General features: G+C 39.0%; 1 protein-coding gene across 6 annotated transcripts in view; it reads left to right on the forward strand.

Annotated features, from left to right (window-relative positions):
* Nucleotides 1-25,411, forward strand: part of EPB41 (erythrocyte membrane protein band 4.1) — a 192,485-nt gene that overhangs the window by 156,136 nt on the left and 10,938 nt on the right. For 3 of the 6 annotated variants that reach the window (XM_008694501.2, XM_008694499.2, XM_040619138.1), the window contains 2 exons: nt 20,756-21,205; nt 22,420-22,548. In XM_008694501.2, the coding sequence (XP_008692723.1) occupies nt 20,756-21,205; nt 22,420-22,548 (579 nt within the window). The remainder of the gene's footprint in view (nt 1-20,755; nt 21,206-22,419; nt 22,549-25,411) is intronic. The other 3 variants (XM_008694500.2, XM_008694502.2, XM_008694504.2) reach the window with 1 other exon arrangement.

The following is a 25,411-nucleotide window of genomic DNA, read 5'->3' on the forward strand; positions in this document are numbered from 1 at the left end:
TAAAAGTAACTTTTCCAATGGCGAGAAGAATGCTTCATTATTGGCTTTGCCCAAGTGATCTAAGAAAAATTGGCAGCACTAAAACAATGACAAATGACCCAAAACTCATCTGTCAGTATCCTTGAAGGAGGAACAAATACTACAACTAAGGAAGTCAAGTAATTGCTTGAACTCTCAGGACTTCTAATGTTCATTCATTCAAAAAATTACCTATTGAATACGCTACTGTGTTATAGAAACTTTGCTGGGATAAATTGCCAAAGTAAGGTGAAATAAAGAGTGGCCCCAAAGATCTTCCCAAAGCCTTTGCACATCCCCAAGTATCATTTTTGAGCATTTTTCCATCTGTCATTTTGTTCATCTTTCTCTGTCTTTCTTGATCTTCTACCGTGAAAGCAGACACAGGAACGTGCTCTGTTAGTGCAGGATGAAGAGAAAATTAAAAGGCAAGAGAGATCTACTGAGAGAGCCTTGCCCCAGCAAGACAATGAAGAAATTCTTCCCAAGGTTTCTATTCCAATCCCTGAGGATCACAAGTCTCTCAAAAAGTGCCGCCTCTACTCTAGTACTTTTCCATCTCCTCGTATTCCTTTCATGATGTCTTTTCTCGTGATTCTTGCGTTGGCTGTTTGGTGGTTGGTCTTTCTGTGATCGGGAACAGGGTGCTCATCTGAAATGTCAAGACTAAAACCATTGAACTTTTGTCATTTACTTCTGTGTTATCTCCTGTATGATACCCTCTGATCTTGATAGTTCACTGTCCTAGGGAAGCTCTTTGTGATCATTTTTCTGTCAATAAAGTGTTACTCTTTGTAGAGTGTGTATTGTGGGGTCCAAAGGAGTAGCAATGGATTGCCCAAGCCAGCTTTCCTCACTGACGTTGAACAAGTTCAGACAAATCAGATTTAAGCATACGACAGTTGGTATTTTCCCCAAGAGGTTTAACTCTTATCCTGCATGTTTGTATTGTTCACTGCTGTTGTGTCCTCCTCTGCAGTGTTACACGCAAAGCAGGATACTCTGTAGAAATATTTGATGGAATATTTCCTAATCTTCTATAGTCATTTGTGTGGCATGGGCTCTGTAGTTTAAGAAAAAAAATTCAACTTGCTAATTTTTCAAAAGCCTTAAAATGATACGTTTGAATCTATGAATCCATAACCACTCCTTTTCTTGAGATATCAAACCAGTGTATACAAAGGCCTTTTTTGGAAAAGGGCTTTTGACTTCTGTGGCCTTCTTATGTGTATTTCTGAAATGTACAGGGAAAAACACCTTTATCCTGCCTGGTGTATAGAAGGGATCTGCAAAAGGTTAAATGCCAACTTTTCACAAGTAGAATGTTGATGGTTTGAGGAAAATGGTGCTGGTGCCCCTTAGCCTCCAGCCAGGGCTGAATTTCCAGACCACTGTACCCATCTTTAAAAGTCCTAGAATACAGGTTTATTTAAGATCTGTACATAAATATACCCTTCTCTGAATTAATACTGTTACTTCTTTATGACTTAAGTAATTATATTGCTAGAAGCAATGTTTAGCCATTATCACAAGCTTAATATATATATTGATATATTCTGTTTTCCTGGTAGACTTCAGACCTGTTTATTCTTACATTTGTGTTGAAATTAATTGTTTTTAATTGATGGCCTTGTGAGCTAAGGTTCTGTCGTGACAAGTATATGTCCCTCTGTTTGCATGTTGATTTTTAAGGCTTCCCTGAAGTAAATGCGAGTGTGCTCTGTCTTCACAACACAACTCCGACGCCTAACCTGTGGTTTTTTACCTCAGTATTAATGACATCTTGCATGTAGCTTACTTTTTATGGCACTTGAATGTACCAATATGGATGATTTGGTTAATGTTGTCTCAAATATTTGTTTTGAAATCGGAGTTCACGGGGTTATCAAACTGAGATTTTTGCACTTTGTTTTACTTCTCAATGCTTTTTAGTTGATGAAACTTTTAAACAAGACTTTTTGTTTTTTAAATGATGGCTTCTTACAGAAAAAAAAAAAGAGGGAGAGAGAGAGAGCGAGAACACTAATGCCAAGAATCTTTTGTCCTTCAACACCCACCACGATTCTATTTTCTCTGGAGACATGTAGAAATAATTCTCTGGTATTTCCTGAAAACGGCTCTTCTGTCATCTTAGGCTTTCCCAAAAAATGGGAAAAGAAGTAAGGGGCGGGTTGAATTTTAAAATCTGTTATGGGTGTTATCTTTCATGTCACAGGCTATGTCTGTTTATAACACATATTTTGTAACTAAGCCTATTTCTTGGTTCACTCATAATTAGGAAAGAGAGACTTCAGTCAGCCTGACACATTGCAAAGCTGTCCTCTGACACAGAAAGTGATCATCAGAAGTACTCCCCTTTATCTTTGAAATAGAAATGTAAGAGCTTTCCATATGAAATAACAAAACTATATTGGTTAGAGTCTTTTAAAAATTTTTCAGGGAACCGAAAAGGAAATAATCAGGATTTTATTGATACTTTTATAACTGTTTACGATTATATTTCCAGTTTTCATCCTGGTACACAGCTTTTTATTAATTGTTATTGTAAACTTCATCTTGGATTTGTTTCCCTTTGTATTAGAGTTATTCCAAGTCCCTTAAAAGTCTAGCATAAGCCAATGATATTTTTCANNNTTTTGAAGTGCAGCAGGAATCCTCAGAGATCCTTACTGATAGTTAACGGAGAGGCCCTTTCTTTGATTAATAGGTAAGAATGGTTGAGAGGAGAAGGGCCAAGCCTTTGTATTGGATTAAGCTGGTCAGTGCAGGTTCAAAGATATACCCATCACAGTTGTCAGAGGAAAAATAGTAGACATTACAGCTTTGTATTAACTAACATTAATACTGCTGAGATTTGTAACAAAGCTGTAAATAGTCTTAGTTTCCTTCTCATATCTCATTCCGTTCTGAATGCCAGAGACAGAGCCAAATCACTGTGTATTGGTTTTATCCTGGTTCAGCTTCTTAATGGCTGGTTGATAAGTAAAAAAAAAAAAAAAAAAAAAAAAAAAAAAAAAAAAAAAAAAAAAAAAAAAAAAAAAAAAAAATTTGGACTAAAGGTATCAATACAGACCAGTAAAAAGTCTTGGGTTTATATTGCCTTGGTTTTTGCTATTAATCATTTCCAGGGTGACTCTGAGAAGTTCACTTAATTACTTGGTGCCCAGATTTCCACCTAGTAACATAGAGACAAACCTACCTCATGAGAATGAATCTGTAACGTGTTGGTTGTTGTTCATTTCTTGGTCTTTTGGGGACTGGGAAGATGAAAACTTAAAAACAGACATTAATTTCTTGGAATTTTTCATATGAAAGCAAGCAGTGAAATAGTTGTGTTGATTTCCATCTGCTTCTTACTGGTATTTGACCAAGCACTTAAAACTACTGAAGGTAGAAATGTCTTTCCAAAGTCATCATACTCTTAAGCAATTCATCTTATCCTTATGGTATTCTTACAGTGGCCCAAACTTGAAAATAAACCCAGCATCAATCCTTTAACCATTTTCTTATGCTGACACTTAGAATATGAAGGCGATTCAGTTCACATGGATCCAGTTTTACAACTTGTTTACGTCTCTGATAAAACTTGTGAAGGAGAAGATGCTGACTCTGTTGACAAATATTAGATTGGGGATTTTCTGTGGATTAGATTTCCAGTCATCCTAGATCCTAGTACATTTCTTTCTAGTAAATGTTGTAAATTTTTTCTCTGAATTTTCTGTGGATATAAGCCAATTTACTGTCTCCTACATTCCTAAGTTACTTTTGTAATATTTCCTACAGATAAGCATGGAGAATACACCAGTCATAAGAGGTTTGCTTATTTTTTAGAAGGCATTAGCAAGCAAAATTTATACTTGGGCTTTACCTAGTGATCACGTATTTACAAAAGGAAGACAAAATTAAAAAATAGTATGAGACACTTTCGCATTGTTGCTGGCTTTTTATTCCCCCAAAAGTATTGAGTATAGTAGAGATATATAGAATTTCTCTACAGTTTCCTTCCCTTGTATTCTTCACAGAAATTGTTAAATCCCAAACTTCTTTACAGCGTTCTGTACCACACTGAGAAAAAAATGTCGCTTGTTTTCATTGCACTCAAACTAACCCTGTTGTTTGTAATTTTGGTACTAGAAATGGAGAAGAGTCCTTGTTCTATTCTCCATTATGCATGGCATGTGGGATAACTGTATCGGCCTCCTCCGCATTATAGTGGATAGTGGATCAATGAGTCTGCTCTCATTTCTGTTTCTGTTACCCCTCATGCCTTAGGATCTCCTTCTTTACTGAAGCAGAGCATGATACAAACATTGGTGTGGACCTGGGATTGGGCACCAGAAACGGTTAAGAAGGTATGACTGTTAGAGTGAGGAAGCCATGTAAGGTTAGACCAGAAGGCGATCAGAGGTGGCTGTGACAAACAATTACAAATTCGTAGAGTATTTCACTTCATAAATGAAATTCTTATCATACTAGAACTTGAAAGACAAAAAGAAGTAGTTTGTTACTCCCACAGATCAGAAATACAGGCTAAAAGCTAAATAACTTCAGTCATTGCCTAACTAAATGTGTGGGTGACAGGTCGTTGAGGAAGTGTATGCTTTAGGAATGCTTTTCTAATCTTTTGTGATTGATGTCCTAGAGGGTAGCGTTCCCCTTTATGATAGTAAGAATCCTGTTTGCAGTAAATAATAAAATAAATCTAACATTTCAAAGATTAGAGGGCAGGAGAAGCATGGATCCCAACTATCTCTTCAGGTACCCCCCCCCCAATCATTAAAGGGTGCAGTTTAGTCTCTCATTTTCTCCTCTACTGTCTCCTTAAAGAAGAGTCTTCATATGTACAGGATCCTGTCTCAATAAAACACAGAGACTAAGAATTAAGGGGAAACCATGGTTACTGCTATGCATTTACTCATTGCCCACTAGGGCAATGTATTGCAGAGTTCAGAGAGGCAGCGTTATCAGAATTTTAGGTTTGGATAAGCCCCTAATCCAACTCTTCTCCACTCCAACGCTTGACTCTTCTGTACAATATCATTTAGTGATTTAAAACCATTTATAGACTAAGTGGTCTCTAGCCTCCCAAGATATAGCACACTACATCTTTGGACATCTCTGATTTTTGCATATAAATCATTCTTATATTAACTCAAAATCTGTTTCCCTATAGATTTCAATTCTTGGTCCTGATTGGAGGCCTTCTGAAGAATTTCCTATCTTCCATATTATAAGCTCTTCACATAATTAACTATAACTCCCATGTTGGAATTAGTCATAGCTCTTGCCCTCAGATAACTTACCATCTGATGTCCAGATCTGCCCCAGTCTTCGCCCCAGCATGTTATCCTCTTTCTTCTTTCTTTTTCTAGCTGTCCTTATTTTATCAGCTCTTTTTCTCTTTGGCTCCATTGCCCATGGGTTGCTTGCCAATGGTTTATTCATCTTATGTTCTTACCCGTTGACTTGCCCTCTCTCTTAAAAAGAACATCTTGAAATTCCTGGAAATCCTCAAGCTTCTTCATAGATGACACAGGCACGTGGGATTTTTTTTTTTTTTTTTTTTTTTTTTTTAGATGAAAGAGTGGAGGTGGGATAGTTCTGTAGCTTGGGGAACTTCTTGTAGCCCAGAATCTGTTGACAAGACAGAATCGCTATTCTATTTTGAAGAAGCATACCGCCACAGCCTGCATTCTGAGTTTGCTTGCCTTCTCTGACTGACTAATCTTTACATACTTTAGCACCCACGTGATTTAATTTATATCATTGTGATATGATAAACTTATGGAAACTTACTTCCTGTTTAACATTCTGGTTATGGCTTAGATCCCCACCAGAAAAAGTGGTATTAAAAATTTGAAATGTTGTTAGTCCATCTCTTTTAGCTTGTACCTGTCTCCTCAGAACTGTGAGATTCTCAAAGGTGAGAGGCTTTGTTTTATTCATCTTTGTTTGCCAGTCCGTCACCTTTGTATCCCAGATATGTAACAAATAATTGAAATTTGTTAAATTGGATTGAATGATCAGTCACAGATGGTAATGGATAAACTCGAACTTTTCACGTAGAATCTCTTTTATTGGAACACAAATTTGTGCCAAATTAGTCACCATACGCCTAATCAGTATATGCGAGTAGCCCGAAAAACCCATATATGAGCCAGAAGCCACTATTTCTCTTATTAATTCTGTCGTATGGTCCGTGGTTTCTTCGAAGAATTTACTGTGGTAGGTGTCAGTCTCTCTTGTGAATGCCTCGTAATTTGGTTCAATTAAAAGCTCTTATCCATTTACCAAAGGTAACAATCAACTGTTTTCCCTATGGAAGGTATTATTGAGACTGGGGGCTTGTTTGTATGAATAAATTCATCTCGGAGTGTGATGCCATAAAGGGAACCTGATATTTGACAATTTGTGTTTATCTAAAATACATTGCAGAGAAGAGTTTCTTTTTTCTTGTGTTTCACATAGTATAAAAGCATCCAATGTATCAAACTCTTGTGATATCAAGGGTTTTGTATATCAGATAGACCAGGAGTTGGCAAACTTTTTCTATAAAGGTCCAGATAATACATATTTTAGGCTTTGCAGGCCTTACGGTCACTGGTGTAACCACTCAACTTTGCCATCGTATAGTGAAAGCAGCACAGACAATAAAACAATGAACATGAACGTATTCCAATTCAGACTTTATTTATGGACACTGAAATTTGAATTTCATATCATTTTTATGGTCACTAAATATCATTCTGTGTTTTCCAGACCATTAACAAACATAGAGCCATTTTTATCTCATAGCAATACAAAAACAAGGAGTGGGCTGGATTTGGACTGTTGGCTGTACTTTGCTAACCCCTGATAGGGGTCCAGAGAATCAGAGAACTGATTAATTTACTCTTTCTGCCTTCCTACTACTTGAAGAGCTGTAGAAGCTCTTTGCATCTTTGTTCAGTGCTGAAGTATTTGTGGTCTTATTTATGACTAGAATTGGAAAACAAAACACAAGGCATTTGTTTCTATTTATTTAGCAGTTGGGGTGCACCAGAACTGTAATCTAACATATCTGTAACCACCGCAACACCCCTGCCTTCGTCAGTTTTCCAGATGGTTCGATGTTAACCGTGCTCTTAACATACTTCGTGATGAATTCGGCTAGCCCCTTGGTTTGGTTTGGTTTGGTTTGGTTTTCAAGAGTCTGCCTTCGTTTTCCCCTAAGGAATAAAGAAACAATTCCCAGATTCACTTTCTGTTTAGATAGGTTTTAGAGATAGCTAACAAACACGGTAAAGGAAGTGAAATGTTTTTTACTCTGAAGTTTCGGTATGCCCTAGTGTCTCGAGCAGTTGTATAAATTTAAGGTTGGGAATCTAAGGAAAACATTTTAGAAGGGTTCCTCTTTCTAAATAAAGAGATTTCCCTAAGAGGAATTCCCCCCGGTTCAGGACCTGTTGGGGCGGTATTTACCAATAAGTCAGAATAAAATAAATTGATGTTCTTTCACAAGTGTCTTTGCTTCCTAGTTGACGTGGACGTGATTGTGTTCTGGAGGATTCCTTTGGTCTGTGTTTAGCTTTGGGAGGTGCTTTCTAATAAGTCTGTAAACCTATGTTCCTTTCCAGTCCCTGGTCCAGGATGCTTCAGATCTAACACTAGGCTGAATACATTGTTTGTCCCTTAGCAGTTCAGCAAGGTATTTAACCCTAAAGAAATCTGCTAAGAAATTCTCTTTTGGAACATTTTCTTCGATATTTTTCTCACGTTATTTACTGTTAATATGTAAATTTATCATGAATAAATCTTACTGAAAATCTGATTCTGGTTGATAGTAGTCATTAAGGAAGTAGGAGCCAGCAATGCAGTATATAGACCCACTTAAAAAAAAAAAAAAGGAAAGAAACCTGTTTGGGGGGATTAGCAAGAAATATTGTTAGCCAGTCTTTCCAGAAAAGTTTCCTTGTTTTTCCATATTTTCACTCTTCTCTATGTCCCAATAGTTGTCTTTTGCTCAGTCCTAAAGCAGAGATAACCTTGACATGTGTTCAGTTCTTAGAATATTAATGTTTTAAAGTCAGATTGGAACTCATTTGACTTACTTATACCAAGTGTTATAAATAACTTTTTTCTAACCATCTTAATTAGTCACTACAACACATGTAATTGTCGCATCTGTTAGAAGCATTTTTAATATGCTGAGTTTGTCTTTTGTTTTTTTTAAAAAGCACTCTACAAATTAGTGGTTATTAACCATCCAGTATTGCCACTGTGATCATAGTGAAGAGAGAAGAATGCAGTGGGTGTGGCTATGTGGGTGTGAGGAGAGCGTGCTCCTGTAATGTAGAACCAACAGAAGGTATACCACTTTATCTTTCACTTCACCTTGGGTAAACCTTATCTCTTATGTTACTTTCCCAGCTCTAGATTCTATTGTATTACCCAGGTAATCACTTAAAACCAACACTCCACATTTTGAAGTGGTCTGTTTACGAGCTCAAAGTATGTACTTCGTGGCCACGTCTGAGTAGTATAAAATTTTGAAGAGTTTCTTCAAAGCCGTGTTCTTTTTAAGAACTTGTTGAAAATGTTAACATGGAGAGTCATTTTCATTGTTACAGGATTTTTCAGGAAGAGGAGACACAGCTAGTTAGTATCCAATAATAGTTTCCTGTTGTACTTAGTTCTGGGGAATCAAGATGCTATTTTCTAGATAATAAATTGGGCCGTAATATTTTTTTAAGTACTTATTATGTCTATAATCATTTTTGGAATTGGGACTTCTGAGAAATCCTGCCGAATATATTTAATTGTGTTCCATACTAAGTGATCAGAGTCTTTGTACTGGTTATAATTCCTTCCTCTTCATCTCCATTTCTCTATCTCAGACCTTCTTAGTATCTTGAAATAAAATCGACCAACCAAAGGCTTCTGCTCTCCTAGACATGTTTAGTATAACTTTTAATATTTGCTGAAAACTTTGACTTCTATAGCTCTATTCAGGTTTGAGAACACTCATATGATCTGTGGAGTCCTTGCTGGTGAGTGCACTGTTAAGGCAAAATTTTCTATTACCTAATAGATAAAATTTTGCACCAGGCACTGATTTCGAAGCTGTTTGCTTTTAAAGTCACCTTTTCTGGGGATAATCTAATAACAGCACTATTAAGGAAAGTATAAAAACTATGTTTGAAGGATAATTGTCATTGGCGAATTTCATTTGCTGGCATTTGTGAGAGGCTGCATTATGGAGTGATTTTCTTATAATAAGCAGTTTTACCAACTGTAATTTAATGAAGGCCAACATCTAAGTAAGCTCCTTTACCCAGATGTAATCTTTATATGCCAGAGAATAGCAATCAACCAGGAAAATGACTCAAGTTTTGTGGAGAAGCTAGTGAGCACTACAAGGATGTGTTTCTAGCTAGGGTCCAATAGCATACTAACTTTATTTTTTAAAAAAAGTGGGGGTGGATGTAGCCAAGAGAGAAAATTTAGAATGAAGAGAAATGTATTGCAAGATACAGAATGGCACACTAGAGAGGAAAGATAGAATTTTTAAATCATCTTTGCTAGCCACATGGTTACTCTGTTGTTAGTTTATCCCCATCCTGAGTGTTTGCCATTCTAATGTCCTTTTTCAAACTGTCAGCTGGCCTGAGTTTTCCACTGAAAGTGTACCAAAACTATTATTTATGAGGCTTTGGGGGGTGGGGGGGGCCAGGGAATGATTTTCTTTTTGGTGATTTTTTGTTCTTTCTTCATCCGTTTCCTTTTTTGGCTGAAGAATGGGCTACTGCTGCTTGACTTGTCATCTTTATGTGCTGTTTATACGTGGCTTTTACAAAAGAAGCTATTACCACATCTGATTTATCTTTTATTGCAAGTGCCCATATAAAAGCATTTAACGAAATTTTTTAAATCACCAGCTTGATGTTCCTACTGAATATTATACAAATACAGGAAACACCAATATTATTAATTTTCAAAATAGGAATAAGATTAAATGTTGATACTAAATTAATGTATAAAGACATATGTTTTGGGTTTTTTTAGAGCTCTTCCCCAAGGCATTTAAAGCCGTTCTTTGCTGAAACATAAACTTGCCATGTTTTGTTAAAGAGAAGAATGTAGAAACAAAGCACTCGCAATTAACTGATCTAATCAGGATTGGATCCTACATTTTTTAGCTTGCATGTTGCAGACCGTTTGGGGGTATTATTTAAACAGACTGTTGATAAGTTAAGTGACTGTAATATTTATCGTTTGCTTTAGTAAAGAACCAGGAGCTGGACACTACTGCTGGGTATCTTCATTCTGTGCTTAGCAAGATAACCTCGAATCCTGCTGGTTCTGTGGGCATTTGCGGTGCAGAACATTTCTTACTGGGTTTGCAAAGCAAGGGTAATGTGCTCTGTGGGTGTATGTGTGTCTGTGCACAACTCTGTCCCTCAGTCCCTTTGCCACCTTCTGCTCACTCCCTTTTTCTTATCAAATTTATTTTTTTAATTATGTAAATCTTGTTAAAAAGTCTAACGAATACCCAGATCCCCTTTTTGTGACATACAGAAACACTGATAACCGTTCAATGTATTAACTTTCCCTGAGGTATTTGCATTTGAACAGGCCACAAAGTCATTGCAAACATGATAACATTACGGAGCTGATTGTATCCTTGAGCAGTACGTGTAGGGCCAGTCCTAGGTCTCTGGTAAAATCCAGGAGCGCCTGGCTGGCTCAGTCGAGGGAGCATGTGTTTCTTGATCTCAGGGTTGTGAGTTCAAGCGCCACATTGGGTGTAGAGATTACCTAAAAGAACGGTAAACTAGAATGAAGAGAATGTAAAAACCAATGGTAGTTTAATAGATGTGGTAGATTTAGGATTCCATTGTGGAAAGTAAGTATAGAGGTTAATATGCTAAATCTTAAACTCTTTTTATAGAAAATTTAATAATTTCAGGAAGCAAAATCTGTGATAGTAACATTGATATGATTTGGGCTTAGAAAAAGCAGTAAATCTATTGAACTTTAAAATGGTTGTAAATTTTGTGACTAATCAGAACTGTTTTTCCTAATTTTCTTTCTTAATAGACAGTATACATCTCAAAACTATTTGAAGTGGCCTGTCTAGTGTTTTACATGAGGATGTTGGCTCAGGAGTCTTTATTAAATATTCTCATAGAGTGCCTATTTTAATTCTTATATTCTGCCACAATTTCCTTCTTCAAATTTCTGTCTGGCTGAGAACTTGCTAAGCCGAAAGGAAGACCAGCCTTAGTTAAATCTATAGGATTGGCCCACTTTGGGTGCTCGGGAAACACTTCCAAGTAGAGACTAGGTGTCTATTGCTCTGGTTCATGTTTCTTTGCAAAAAGTAAAATGTTAAGGAATAGAGTACAAAGACATATAGTATCTAGTATTTGCCTATCACTTCATTGTGCACACCTGTACAGTGAACCCTCATAATAACCGTAAAAGTGCTGTTCTTGCTTCATCTGATAAAACAGAGTCTCAGAGGTTGAGAGGTCTGCCCAAGAACAAGCAGTTTTTAGTGAAAGAACTGGCACTGGAACCCAGGTCTTCGATGTTTCAGCCCGGTGACATTCTGTCATGCCACAGCTGTCTCCTAAGTCACTCAGTCCCCAAATGAAATATGGTAAAAGTTACAGAGTGTGAATTAAGGAGAAGGTTGGACTTTGTGAGACCCTAATGATTTATGAAACTGGGTATTAAAAATGGCTCTCAGAAAAGAAAATGGTTCTCTAAGATCCTGAAGCCACCGATTTATTAATGCTGGACTCCCTTTAAGTCTCCCAGGTTGAGTCCTACAGAATGTCCCAGAACCTGAAATACGATCTCTCTCAGTGTATAGGAACCAGAAGATAAGGATGAGAAATGAGGCCTTGCCTGTGGTTGAGACAGAGGTGTCAGGGCTTTTGTTTGGCCCTGGGGATGACCTGGTTTCTGGTATTAAAATCATTCAATAGGGGTGCCTGGGCGGCACAGTCGGTTAAGGGTCCGACTCTTGATCTCAGCTCGGGTCTTGATCTCAGGGTTGTGAGTTCAAGCCCCAGGTTTATATATTTCATAAACATATAAAATATATTTATTATTAAAAATAATAAAATAAAAAGCAAATAAAAATCATTCAATTAAAGAAATTGAACTTTTTAGAAGAAAATAATTAGTAGTTTCCTTTACATGTTTATTGGAGATATTTAGATCAATAGCTTAAATTCCCATTAATTAAATCAAACCTCACACACTATGTCAAAAGAAAACTAGGTGGATATCCAGAAGGAAACAAACCAAAAATACCTCATTGTCAAACCAAATGACGTTTTGTATCTCTAAGAATTATTCGAGCTTCATCAGAAAAAGTATTTTTGGTGTTCTGTGCCTGAGTCCCTCAGTGTGTTTATGTCAGAGTGAAGCCCTTGCTGATTTGGAGGAGAGTGTTTCAGACGGTTTAAGATGATGTTGGTAAAGTGGGTTAGGTCAGGATATTCATGCAATTTAGTGACACAGTTTGTATTTTGGTCTGGCTGGACTATGAACATTTTTTTGCAGTTATTATTTGTGTTCCCTACTTGTCAATTTCATTCATTCGATAAAGTAAAATGTCACCCTAGCATGTTAATGGCCCTCTCAAAATTTGTCTTGTTTTTAGCAAGTAAGAACACCCATATTTATTCATGTTTGTCTATACTATCCATTTGAACATGGACATATATGAAGATACATTTTTCACAGGTATTCTAAAGTTAGATCTTTGGAAACATTGAATAAAGTACTAGGGAAAGGCATTTTTTTGCAAACTCAAAATTAAGCATATATTGATTCCCGGGATCTCATTAGGAGTTAACTTTATAACTGACATGATTGTTTTCTTCTTTCTTTCAAAAGTGTTCTGTTAACAAATTCTGCTTGTGTGGACTCAGTAACATCACTAACTGGCTTATTTTGGTGCTTCATGTAAACAGTATCATACTGAGAATGCACCAAAAAATTAACAAGACACTGTAATTAAACTTGAGACCAGCTCTGATAAAAGTTGCCTTCTCCCCCAAGGTTCCACCACCATCGCCACCACCACCAGATACATTTTTCTTGTGTAAATATATTTAACTGCCATCTGTACATATCTTTGTCAATATCTTCAACTAAATCTAAATACCCTAGGATTGGATCGCTTCTTTCTTTCATCTGTCCCCAAATCACCTAAAAGACGTTTCTCTTGTGAGATGGCAATTAAACAACTGTTTATTGAATTTTTGCAGTCATTCCGATGTTTTATACTTGATTCCAATAAAACAAGATTTAAACCTGAGGTGCAGGGCACTCGGGCAAAAAAAAAAAAAAAAGAAAAAAAAGTATAAATCATTCTGATTGAAGTGATAGTGTTGATTCGTAGCATATATCACTTAATCTAGACTTACTGCTCAGATCAAGTTTTAGGGTTCTTTGATCTTTAATATTTTATATTCCCAGTTGCTATCATGACTGGCAAGAGAATGATAATTTTCTTTGCATGTCTTTACTGGTTTCAGAGGCAGGTTATCTAATAAGAAAATCTACTAAGGAATTAAGTCACAGATAGAACCATATTTTCATTCACATTCCTGAGAATAACCCTGCCATCTTTATTATTTTTTTTTAAAGATTTTATTTATTTATTTGACAGAGAGAGACAGCCAGCGAGAGAGGGAACACAAGAAGGGGGAGTGGGAGAGGAAGAAGCAGGCTCATAGCGGAGGAGCCTGATGTGGGGCTCGATCCCAGAACGCTGGGATCACGCCCTGAGCCGAAGGCAGACGCCCAACGGCTGAGCCACCCAGGCACCCCAGCCCTGCCATCTTTAAATCAGAAAACATTAAACAAAATATAATGAAGCTACACCTTAAAGTTGAGCTGTTTCTTTTCCACCCAGATACCTTAGGTCCACAATTATTGACTTTGACTTTCAAAATCCACTTGCCAAATTACTAAGGTTTTATATTCTCCTTATAAAAGAGAATGTTTATATTAGTTACCAGTTGCTTATATTACTTACCATTCTTTCTATTAACTACTTTTTCTTTTAGGAAACTCTTTTAACTGTTTTTTTTTTTTAAGATTTTATTTACTTATTTGAGAGAATGAGAGATAGAGCACAAGTGGGGAGGAGAGGGAGAAGCAGGGAGCTCCATGAGGGGCTCAACATGGCGCCTGAACCCAGGACCCTGGGATCATGGCCGGAGCCGAAGGCAGATGCTTAACAAACTGACCCATGCTGGCGCCCCTATTTTTAACTTTTTAAATGGTTGGAGGACCTTAAGGATTTATCAGCACTTCATAAATTGTTTACCAGAATCTTCAGGCTTTGCATACTGTCTCATTATGAAACCAGATACAAAAACTTGCATAAGAAAATAATTAAAAAACATTTTTTATAACAAAAGTAATGCATATTCATTTTAGAAAGGTTAGGAAATACAGAAAAACACAAACAAAGAAATTACATTATTTGCAGTTCTTGGGGTGCCTGGCTGGCTTCGTTGGTACAGCATGTGACTCTTGGTCTCAGGGTCGTGAGTTCAAGTCCTACGTTGGGCACAGAGTTTACTTTTAAAAAAAAATTATTTGCAGTTCTGCTACTACTACTGATATTTTAATATGCCCTGAAGTCTTTTTCATGTGTATAGTTACACACAGGAAAATACTATTTTTAAATGGGTAAGAAATAAAGCCTCGCACATTACCAAGAGAAGGGTTTAGTCTTTTTGAAGTCAGCATTTTTGCCTTCTTCCCTCATTCCAACATTTAAGGATGATCCTGAGGTGAAAGTAGTTCCCTGAAATCACATGGCAAGTCGGCGGTGATACTGCTATTCGTCACGTGGGTCCTTATTCGGTCTTCACTAAAGAGCAGAGACAGGTGATCAAGTGTGTGGGGAGAAATGGCTACATGGTCCCTCCAGAAAAAAAACTTCTATGGCTTTTTTCTTATGTGGCAAAATTTTAGGAAAGTTTTCCGGATTTATTTTCATTGTGATGCTTATAGGATAAGATGGTCTTGTGAGCATAACTGTGGTTCTTTCATGTATAAATATTCTTTCTAATGTATAAATACCTTGCTTCAGAAATAACCTGAAAAGAAAAGTCTCTGCATTGCATTTAATGGAGTGGCAACAAAATGCCTGTAAAGCAGCCATCTCCTGCTCTTCTGGGATCTTTAAGTCAAGGGAGAGGTAATTTATAACTTACACGGGCACATACCTACACAGGGTTTGGTGATCCTGAGACATAATCCTTCTAAATGAATACTTTTCAAGAGAAAACCTTTAGGGAAAAAAAAAAAAAGAAAAACAACCTTTGTTTTTTTAATCCCCAAAGAAAATACTGAATTATCATACTTAGCAGGAACCATCCACTTTTTAAATAAAATTGAAACATTTCAAATAGTGTTCTCAATTAAATATTTGTCTAACATTCTTGCTTCTCCTAGTCTTGAAACCAACTAGACAGCCTGGCTGTACTTTGTAGAGGCAGCTGGTCTTACTATTGTAACATCGTTCTTCTAGACCCCCCCATCAGTCCAGATAAGCAATGTCTGAATTAGCACCTTTGAATCACTTTACGTCTCAATTTTGTCAGTTACTGTGGGAGGTTCAGATACAGTCCTATACTTGTTCCTACCCTGACAAGATTCCTTTAAAGTTTCCAGGCCAATTTGGGATATGCTCTTGGGCACAGTCTTATACAATCCAGTGGCCCTTGCTCACAGCCACAGCTAAAGGCACAACGCTGTCAGTTAACATTCCTCACTCATGTTGCACGCCCAAGTTTGGGAGTCATGTCACGGAGATTTTATATCTTCTTTTTGTCTCCATCTTTTCTTCTGGCTTTTCAGCCATCTCCTTATTTTTAAAAGTATAGTGTTGGACACTGAAATCAGACTCTGCTAAGAGGACTCTGGACAATCTTGGTACTTCTCGAAAGTACAGTCACGTTTGATGCACATTCTTTTGAGCATAAAAGGACATGTCCTCTGGTCTTACTTGAAATACCTTGTTGCCATGGAAGAAATGGGCTTTAGAACCAGAAACCAACTTGAGTTTAAACCCTAGCTCCCTCACTTAACTAGCTCGGAGTTGCTTAACCTCCCTGTTTCTTCATCTATATCTCTAAAGTAGAGATAGTGACTACTTCGTAGTGAGGTTGTGAAAAATTAAGTGAGGAAACATATTAAAGTGACTAGTGCACTATCTGGCATGTTGTGAACATGAGTACTGTCAGTTTTCCTCTCATTTTACTGATGTAGGAGATAAAATGCTGGATGGGACAGTGGGTCTGGTCAGGTGGGCCACTCTTTATGTTCTTTCCCTTTTTTTTTTTTTTAAGTATGTGTGTGGGAGGGGGTGCACAGGGAGAGAATCTTAAGCAGACATCGCACCCAGCTGACGCCAGGTTCGATCTCACAACGCTGAGGTCATGATGTGAGCCGAAATCAAGAGTCGGATGCTTAACCAACTGAGCCACCCAGGCGTCCCACTTTTTAAGTTCTTTCTACACATGCCTTTTCAGTTTTTAAATAGCACAAGGCCAAGCAGAAGTTCTCAAGTCACCTGGACTTACTGAATATACTTTCAACAAGTTTTTACTGAACATCTGTTATGTGCCAGAAACTAAACAAGAGAGAAACAGGGCTAAGTAACAGGAAATCCTTATCTCCACCACCACCACCACCACCACCACCACCACCCTCTAAGGAACTCACAGTCAAATGGGAAAGACAGATTACTAAACCAGGAATGACAAGGTGCAATAGGAACAAAAGAGAAATAGTATCTACATACTTCAGGTGCTCGGGAAAACTTCCAGAACTGACACTTGAGCTGAGCATGGACTTCCAGGCGGAAGGAACAATATTGACAATACTTACAAAGGCAGGGAGGCAAAAGAAAGCATGCTCTGTTCTAGGAACTGCAAATAGTTTTGAATTAATGGAAAGAAGGGTGTCTGTGGAGGTACAACAGGGTGAAGCTGGAGAGAGAGGTTGGAGTCATAGTTTATTTTATTTTATTTATTTATTTATTTTAATGATTTTTTATTATATTATGTTAGTCACCATACAGTACATCCCCGGTTTCCGATGTAAAGCTCGATGATTCACTAGTTGCGTATAACACCCAGTGCACCATGCAATACGTGCCCTCCTTACTACCCATCACCAGTCTATCCCATTCCCCCCTCCCCCTCCCCTCTGAGGCCCTCAGTTTGTTTCTCAGAGTCCGTAGTCTCTCATGCTTCATTCCCCCTTCTGATTACCCCCCCTTTCTTTATCCCTTTCTTCCCCTACCGATCATCCTATTTCTTATGTTCCATAGATGAGAGAAATCATATGATATTTGTCTTTCTCTGCTTGACTTATTTCACTTAGCATTATCGGTTGGAGTCATATTTTAAAGTCTTCTCTGTGTCTTACCAAATGGTCTGAACTTTAACCGGAGGCAGTGAAGAACCACTAAAGAGTTTTAAGCTGCAAAATGGAGTTCTCAATGTTTCAGTTTAGAAATAAACACTTTAGGGAGTCCTGCGATTGGTAATGAGCCCGGAGCAGGGCTCCCCGTTCAGCGGGGAGTCTGCTTCTCCCTCTGCCCTCTGCCCCTCTGCCCCTCCCCCGGCTTGCGCTCTCTCTAAACTCTTTAGCCGCAGGGTAGAGGAAGGTTTGAGATGACAAAGAAGGAAGGAAAAAAGCAAAGAAGAAACACTATTTAGGGCATTAGTTAAGTAAGCGAAGTGAGGCATTACACGAGCCTGAATGAAGGTAGTAAACGTGGGAATAGAAACAGATAAGGGCAATACTAAAAGCAATGGAAATGACTTGCAGTAATTTACGGGGGTTGGTGGGTGAGTGTAAGGACGGCATTGAAGATGATTTCAGGGATTCTGGCATGGAAGACTGGCTGGATGATGGTGCCATTTACCAATATCACAGAAACGAGGAAGTAGGGGTGGCAGGTCCAGGCAGCAGCAGAGATGAGCTTAGTTTGGGGCATATTGCATTCCATATGGCTGGGAAGATGTCCAGTACGTCGTTGGCTGTGTCCAGATCTGGACAACAGAGCCAACTGGGGAGGCTGATTTGACCATATGTGAGAATGCTCTAAGTGGTCATCTAACCCAACTATTATTAATTTTCCCTGTATCTCCAGTGACTAACACATGTTAAGTGGTCAGTAAATATTTGTTGAAATGATGTTACTGTAGCTGCGGCTTTTATCAGTGGTCTCCTCTATACGTGGTTTGAAAAAAAAATCATGCTTGATCTAGTTTTACTCAACAGTAGGCAGCTTTGGGCCAGGTGTTGCTGGCCCAAACGATGTCCGATTCACAAATGGCTTCTTGATAATAGACCACTACATATCACTGGAGCAGACTGGTGTAAAATTGGCTCTAACTTGATTTTCTTCGGTGTTTTCCTGGTTATAAATCAATCTTCTCAATTGTGACAAAATTGGTTGGAAAAGCCGCGAAGTATTTCTCCACGTGAGTGGGTTCGGATATGCTATTCACACGGCTACAGCTAGCATACAGCAAGCTGAGAAAGTCTGTTTATTTATTACCAGCTGATCTATTTTTGGACAGCTCTAACAGCTTGTCACTCAAAAGAAATGGTGAGAAAAGTGCCCTAGAAAGTGATACAGTATGTAAATAATAACAACTAATTTTCTTGAAGTAAATAAGGCCCTAGTGTATTATAGGTGCTCAGAATGTTGGTTGAATGAAGTGACTGTATATGGTACTTTAGAATTTACGAAGTGCCTTCACATGTATTATTATTTTTATTTTGATCCTTAGAACCCCATGAGTTAAACCAGGTATTATTCTCGTTTTAAATATGAGGAAACTCACATACCCTTAGCAAGAATATTTGATGTATCTCTGATTCGTCTACAGAGACAGTTTCTGTTGTCCTTTCTCAGTCTCATTTTTCACGCCCTATGTAATCTTCGCAATCAGTCCGTGAAATACCTGCCTGATCCAAATTCAGCTTGTACCAGTCCGAGATGCTCTGGAGTTGACAGTTTCAAGATGGCTTAGAAGTAAAGTTGGCCTGGAATTCTTGAGTGGGGCGCATCTTTCCTTGCCGTAATAGGGCACTGGTGTATATTCATCACAATGTAGGTTGGTTTACAAGTTCAGGAGTGCAACGATTTTTTAAAAAATCTAATGCATGTGACATGATTTGAGGACTAACATGTGTAAGCTGATCCAAGCATGTGTCATTGACTGCAGGAATACCTTTTTAAAAGAGTCCTTTTCTGTTAGCAACTTACTAGCTAGGTGGTATGTAATATGGGAAGTTGATCTTCCAAAATTTCAGGCCTACATGGCTTTCTGGGGAGTGCATCCACATGTTTACTTTTCCTGACATTTGGCTTCACTCAGCCTGTTCGTTTTTCAAATGGCTCATATTCTTTTTTTACTTGTGTGAATTCCTTCCCTTCTACCTATAGCACCTTTCTTTAAACTTTAGGATAATGTCCATCCATTGGTGATGTTTTCTTGTCATCCACATTCCGTTGGAAGTACTTATTTTAGGTCTGTTTTTCCTGTGCTGTGAGGCACCTGGCCCAGGACAGAACTGTTTCCAGGACTTACTTCTTAGGGGTGGAGATCGGTCATTCATCTATGAAGAAATATATCTCGGGGCGCCTGGGTGGCTCAGTCGGTTAAGCGTCTGCCTTCAGCTCAGGTCATGATCTCGGAGTCGTGGGATCAAGTCCTGCATCAGGCTCTCTGCTCAGCGGGGAGTCTGCTTCTCCCTCTCTCTCTGCCCCTCCCCTCTGCTTGTGAGCTCTATCTCAAATAGTAAATAAAAAATCTTTTTAAAAAATGTATCTCAGGGCCACCTGGGTGGCTCAGTCATTAAGCGTCTGCCTTTGGCTCAGGGCGTTATCCCAGCATTCTGGGATGGAGCACCGCATCAGGCTCTTCCGCTGGGAGCCTGCTTCTTTCTCTCCCACTCCCCCCTGCTTGTGTTCCCTCTCTTGCTGGCTCTCTCTCTCTCTGTCAAATAAATAAATAAAATCTTTTTTAAAAAATTAAAAAATTAAAAAAATTTAAAAATGTATCTCAGCTGCTGGGTCACTTTTATTATGTGTACAAAGAAATACTTCACTATTTTTGATGTTTGATTTCATGACAATGGTTGGATTAAGTTTGTTCTGGATGTAGTCAATGTTTTAATCCCTGCCATCCAAAGTTGAGATTTTAGCTTCTCCATCAGGGGCTAGTATGATGATGATATTTATGGCTTGGAGATACGAAACATTTTTCAACCTGATCAGGCTTCTGGAGAATGTTTTGATTGGCTCATAAATTGCATGGTCTCCTGCGCATAGTAATGAGTTAGGTATTTAGGAATGGCAAAGTCAGTCCTTTAAGTGTGAAGAGTGTATGTTATACAGCGTAGATCATAGTAACACCAAGTGCTTGGTACCGTGTAAGGCACATCAGAATTATTTCTCAGGTTAACAGGGTTATGGAAATATGGCCAAAATAAGGTTGGAACTGCTTAAGCCACTGATATATTTAGTGAACAGCCGTTGTTCCTTTTGGCTACCTCAGGAGCTAAGATTCTTGGTTTATATTGATACTAATGTTTTTGAGACCTCTTAAAAATCATTGTTGATTCTCAGAGTTCACTATATTCCCCGTGATTCCTAATCTTCTTGCTTTTGTATGTGTTCATTCATTTGTAGAATATAAATGGCATTCGCACAGAGGAGGCGGCTGCCGTGACAAAGGGGCCATCTACCAACCCTGACTCTGAATGGGATGGTCCCAAGCACTCAGTAATTCCTAGTAAGAGCCAAATGACCACCCCGTCGGAGTCTCCGCAAAACTTTGAGTTTGGCTCCCTCTCCATAAGCAGCAAGGAGACAGAAGAGAAGGAGCAGGGGGCAGCTGGCTATCTTGATATTAAGGAAATGCCAAGAGGCTCAAGTGGGGAATGTATAGGAGTGGAGGAAGAGGCCAGTGCTGTAAAGTTCTCAGTATCGCCAGCTTCCTCTCAGCTGCAACTTGGTGAAAAAAAGGCAGAGAGTAGTGAAGAACGTGTTACACCAGGAGAGCCACCTGGAAAGCAAAATGGATCATTTCATGACTCTCGTGTGGGTAACCAGTTCCCCAGCCTCATTCGAAGTTTCCAGGTAGTAACCGATTCAATGATTCAGGTGTAATGACTCACTTTGGGAGAGGGTCAGAATCCGCGCTGTGGAGGAGGTGCTGGTGGTGGTGAGGGCAATCGCCGCTCTGCTTTTTTCAGAATCACAGAATAAAATCGAAGCCCTTGATTACTACAAATAAATTTATTCAGAGAAATTAACTCCATGACTAGAAACGCTTTCTCCCCTGGTGACTTAAAACTCCTGAGGGTGAATTCCAGCTGCTTATCTTTATGAAGCTGGTGTGAGTGGGTTCCTCTTTTCCTTGCTCACGTATGGGCTATGTAAAGAGATGAGTTTCTGAGACTTCTATAATGAGGAGCCATTAGTGTTCCAAGGCCATGCTCAAAAAATTCAAATACTGTTCATTAAAAGAGGCAACTGATTTTTCTTTTTTTTTTTTTTTTTTTAAGATTTCAAACCCAAATAATTATTTCTGTATTGCGGCCACATAGTACAACCCACCACTCCCACTGACCCCACTCACAAGGGCTTCCATGCTCACAGGCACTAATCTCCTATGCTAAGGTGTATGGCCACTTAACTTTGTCACAATTGAATGGTAGTTTTAGGGTGATTTATAGTCTTTGGCAAGGTGAGCTGATGGACAAGAAGCCTTTGATACTCCGCTAATGTGCATTCTTCTGAATTCTGAGATTAATCACCAGGTGGTGGTAGAAGTGATGATTTCTTTCCAGTTTCCCAAATACTGTTCCTTCTCAATAAATCCAAAGTGAATGTCTGACATTGATTTGAAAGAAGTGAATGAATTCCAGGATAAAGTGTTCCAATGCCGTCGCCATTTCACGTCCCATTTGTAGTTAGTGGAGGAAATGTGACTGATTTTCTTAATTATAATGGCACAGTCACAAGGACACACAAAAGTGATGGCTATTTGGCAAACAGTTTTATATTCAAGTTCTGAAGGTCAGTCTAAAGTGTTTTGTATCACTATAACCATCTGATCTTATAGCTTTCCATTAAGGATATGAAAATGATTACAGTAATGCTGTTTTTTACTATCCCTCATGATCTGACACCTCGTCAAGGCGACTCGGAATAGCGTCCAAGTCTTGGGCAGAGACGACCTAGCCCTTCGCTCGATTAGAGCTATCACTTTGATCAGATCAATGTCAGAAGATTAGTTCGCCACAGCCTTCCGAAGACTCTGGTAACTCTGTTTCTTTACTGCTTCACAGCCTCCCCTGGTGAAGACTCAGACCGTCACCATCTCAGATACTGCCAACGCTGTGAAAAGTGAAATCCCAACCAAAGATGTCCCTATTGTTCACACTGAGACCAAGACCATCACTTACGAGGCTGCCCAGGTGGGACATGATGTGCTGTTTCAGTCGCAAAGACTGGAGTAAATACAATAAATAACCTTCTTTCTTTACAGAGTCTCTAATCATTTGCTGCAGATAATGCTAGACTTTTCTGGGGTAATTCTTTTTAGAAGAGATTACTGATCTAGGGATGTCCCAAAGTACTTCATTGAAAGCAGCGTTGTCTTGCATCTGATGGCTTATATCCACCCAATGCTATTAGGGAAGGCAGTCTAATGTTATGGGTTCAGAACGTGGGCTTTGGGTCCCACAAACCTGAGCTCAGGTTCTGGCTCCTCCACTCACTCCAATTACTACAAGTAATTGAATGTCTCTAAGCCTTCATTGCCCCCCCTTCACCATCACCTCTGCTGCCCCCATCCATGATGTTAGTATCTGCCTCATGATTTCATTTTTAAAAAATTTTTTTAAAAGATTTTATTTATTTGAGAGAGAAAGAGAGAGCATGAGCAGAGGGAGAGGCAGAGGGAGCAGCAGACTCTCCACCGAGCAGGGAGCCTGACGCAGCAGTGTTCAAGCCCAGGACCCTGAGATCATGACCTGAGCCAAAGGCAGACGCTTAACCGACTGAGCCACCCAGGCGCCCCTGCCTCGTGATTTTATTATGAAGATTATATAAGATAATGACTCTGTATGGACTGGATTGAGCATCATGCCTGAAAGTGTAAATAAGTAACACCTACAATATAATTTATGGGGCACCTGGCTGGCTCCGTGGGAGGAGCGTGCAACTCTTGATCTTGGGGTTGTGAGTTCAAGCCCCACGTTGGGTATAGAGATTACTTAAAAATAAAATCTTAAAAAATTATTATAATTTATTACAATTAAATTTAAAATCACACAAGAATTTAGGTATTTAAAATTTTTGTTTAAATAAAAATTTTGTTGACTTTTAGTAAAATTTCTCCTTCGTTATTGGTAATTTGAATGAGCAAAGAGTCACTTTATGTTGAATTGCTTTTTTCCTTTTTTTTTAATTCATAGAAGCCAAAAGTTGGAGAAAGTTTCCCCCCTATAAATTGATAAGTAAATATAAACAGGTATTTGTTGACCCTTTATATGTGTTAGGCCAAAGAAACTAAAATCGGATAAAGAGTTAGACAATATGAGATTGTATGAAAGGTTGTTTCTCCGAGGCTGGTAGAGTCAGGAAAATCCTCTCTGCGGAGGCCGCATTTTGGCTGAGGCCTGTGTAGCAGGAACAAGGCAGCCGTGTGAAGCTCTGGCTGAGTGATTGCACCTAAATCCTTACGGCTAATCCTCACACCATGAAATGGAGGACGATATCCCTTTCAGGAAACGGCGTCCCTTGCCAATTAAAAGCATGTGCTTTGCAATTAGACGAATGGACAAATCCTAGCTCAGCCACATACTAGCTGGATAACATTAAACAAATCACTAATCTCTCACCCCCTCTATTTCTTTGGCTGTAAAATGGGGCAAGTATCATCTTCCATTACAAGATTTGGGGGAGGATTAAGTGAAATGATGTCTGTACAGTGTTCGGTGCATTCACAGAGGCTCAGTGACTGTTAGTATGCTTCTCCTGTCTTGTGGTCTAGAGCGTGGAATTTGGTAAATAATGAGAGGTTGCTTAAAGTGTTTTAGCAGTGGGGATAAAGCAGCATCATTGGAAGATGATTCCTCAGGCTGTGTGCTGAATATTTTAAAGTAGGGGGATGCCTGGAGACAGGGATATGACTAGAGCAAGTCTGGGGAGATCCTTATAAAGAACTGAGGTATAGCTGGAGGAAATGAGAAGAAAGAGCTGTGTCAAGAGAGACAGAAATGAGTGAATAGGACTTGGCAGTACAGGGGATTGAAGAAGGAAGGAATAGGAAATTACTTTAAGATTGTGCACGTCATTAACCAGAGGATGTAAGAATTACTTTCATATGGTAGGAAACTCTTTAAATTGTTACTGCCATGGAAACAAACTAACTAGCCATTCAGTTGGGAATAGGTTAAATAAATTATGCTATATCCAATTAGTATAATTCTGCGCAGCTATTTAAAAAAGCTTCTGATGGGATTAATCTGTGTGATAAATTAATAGATAAAAAAGCACAGTGGGGGGCGCCTGAGTGGCTCAGTCAGATAGGTGTCCAACTCTTGGCTTTGGCTCAGGTGGTGATCTCAGGGTTGTGAGATCGAGCCCTGCGTCAGGCTCTGCGCTCAGTGGGGAGTCTGCTTGAGATTCTTTTCCTCCCTCTCCTTCTGCCCACCCCCACTCCCACCCCCACTCTCTCTCTCTCTTTCTAAAATAAATAAATCCTTAAAAAAAAAAGCATGGTGGAATATGGTGTAATAATATGCTGTTTATAGGAGGGAAAGAGGAGTCTTGTATGTGAATGTATTATCTCCGAATGGGAACGCAAAAAGAAAACCCACAAAGCAGTGGTGGCCTCTCATGAAGGGGACTGGGACTGCAGGACTGTGGTTAGGAGTGGGAGCGAGACTGACATTTCACCGTGTTCCGTTTTGAAGTGAATTTTTGTTTGTTTTTGTTTTTTAAAGATTTTATTTATTTGACAGAGACAGCCAGCGAGAGAGGGAACACAAGCAGGGGGAGTGGGAGAGGAAGAAGCAGGCTCCTAGCGGAGGAGCCTGATATGGGGCTCGATCCCAGAGCACCGGGATCACACCCTGAGCTGAAGGCAGTCGCTTAACGACTGCGCCACCCAGGCGCCCCTTGAAGTGAATTTTGTACCATATGCGCAAAAGTTGTTAGGACCAGCCTACCCTCAAAAGCCCACACGATTTGAGTGTAGCCCCTATGACAAAGGGAAAAGGAAGCAGTCATTTAAAAATATACTCACGTGTAAGAGAAGTGGAGAGGCAGCTT

This window comes from Ursus maritimus, unplaced genomic scaffold (genome assembly GCF_017311325.1).
Source record: "Ursus maritimus isolate PB19 unplaced genomic scaffold, ASM1731132v1 scaffold_32, whole genome shotgun sequence".
Classification (NCBI taxonomy): domain Eukaryota; kingdom Metazoa; phylum Chordata; class Mammalia; order Carnivora; family Ursidae; genus Ursus; species Ursus maritimus.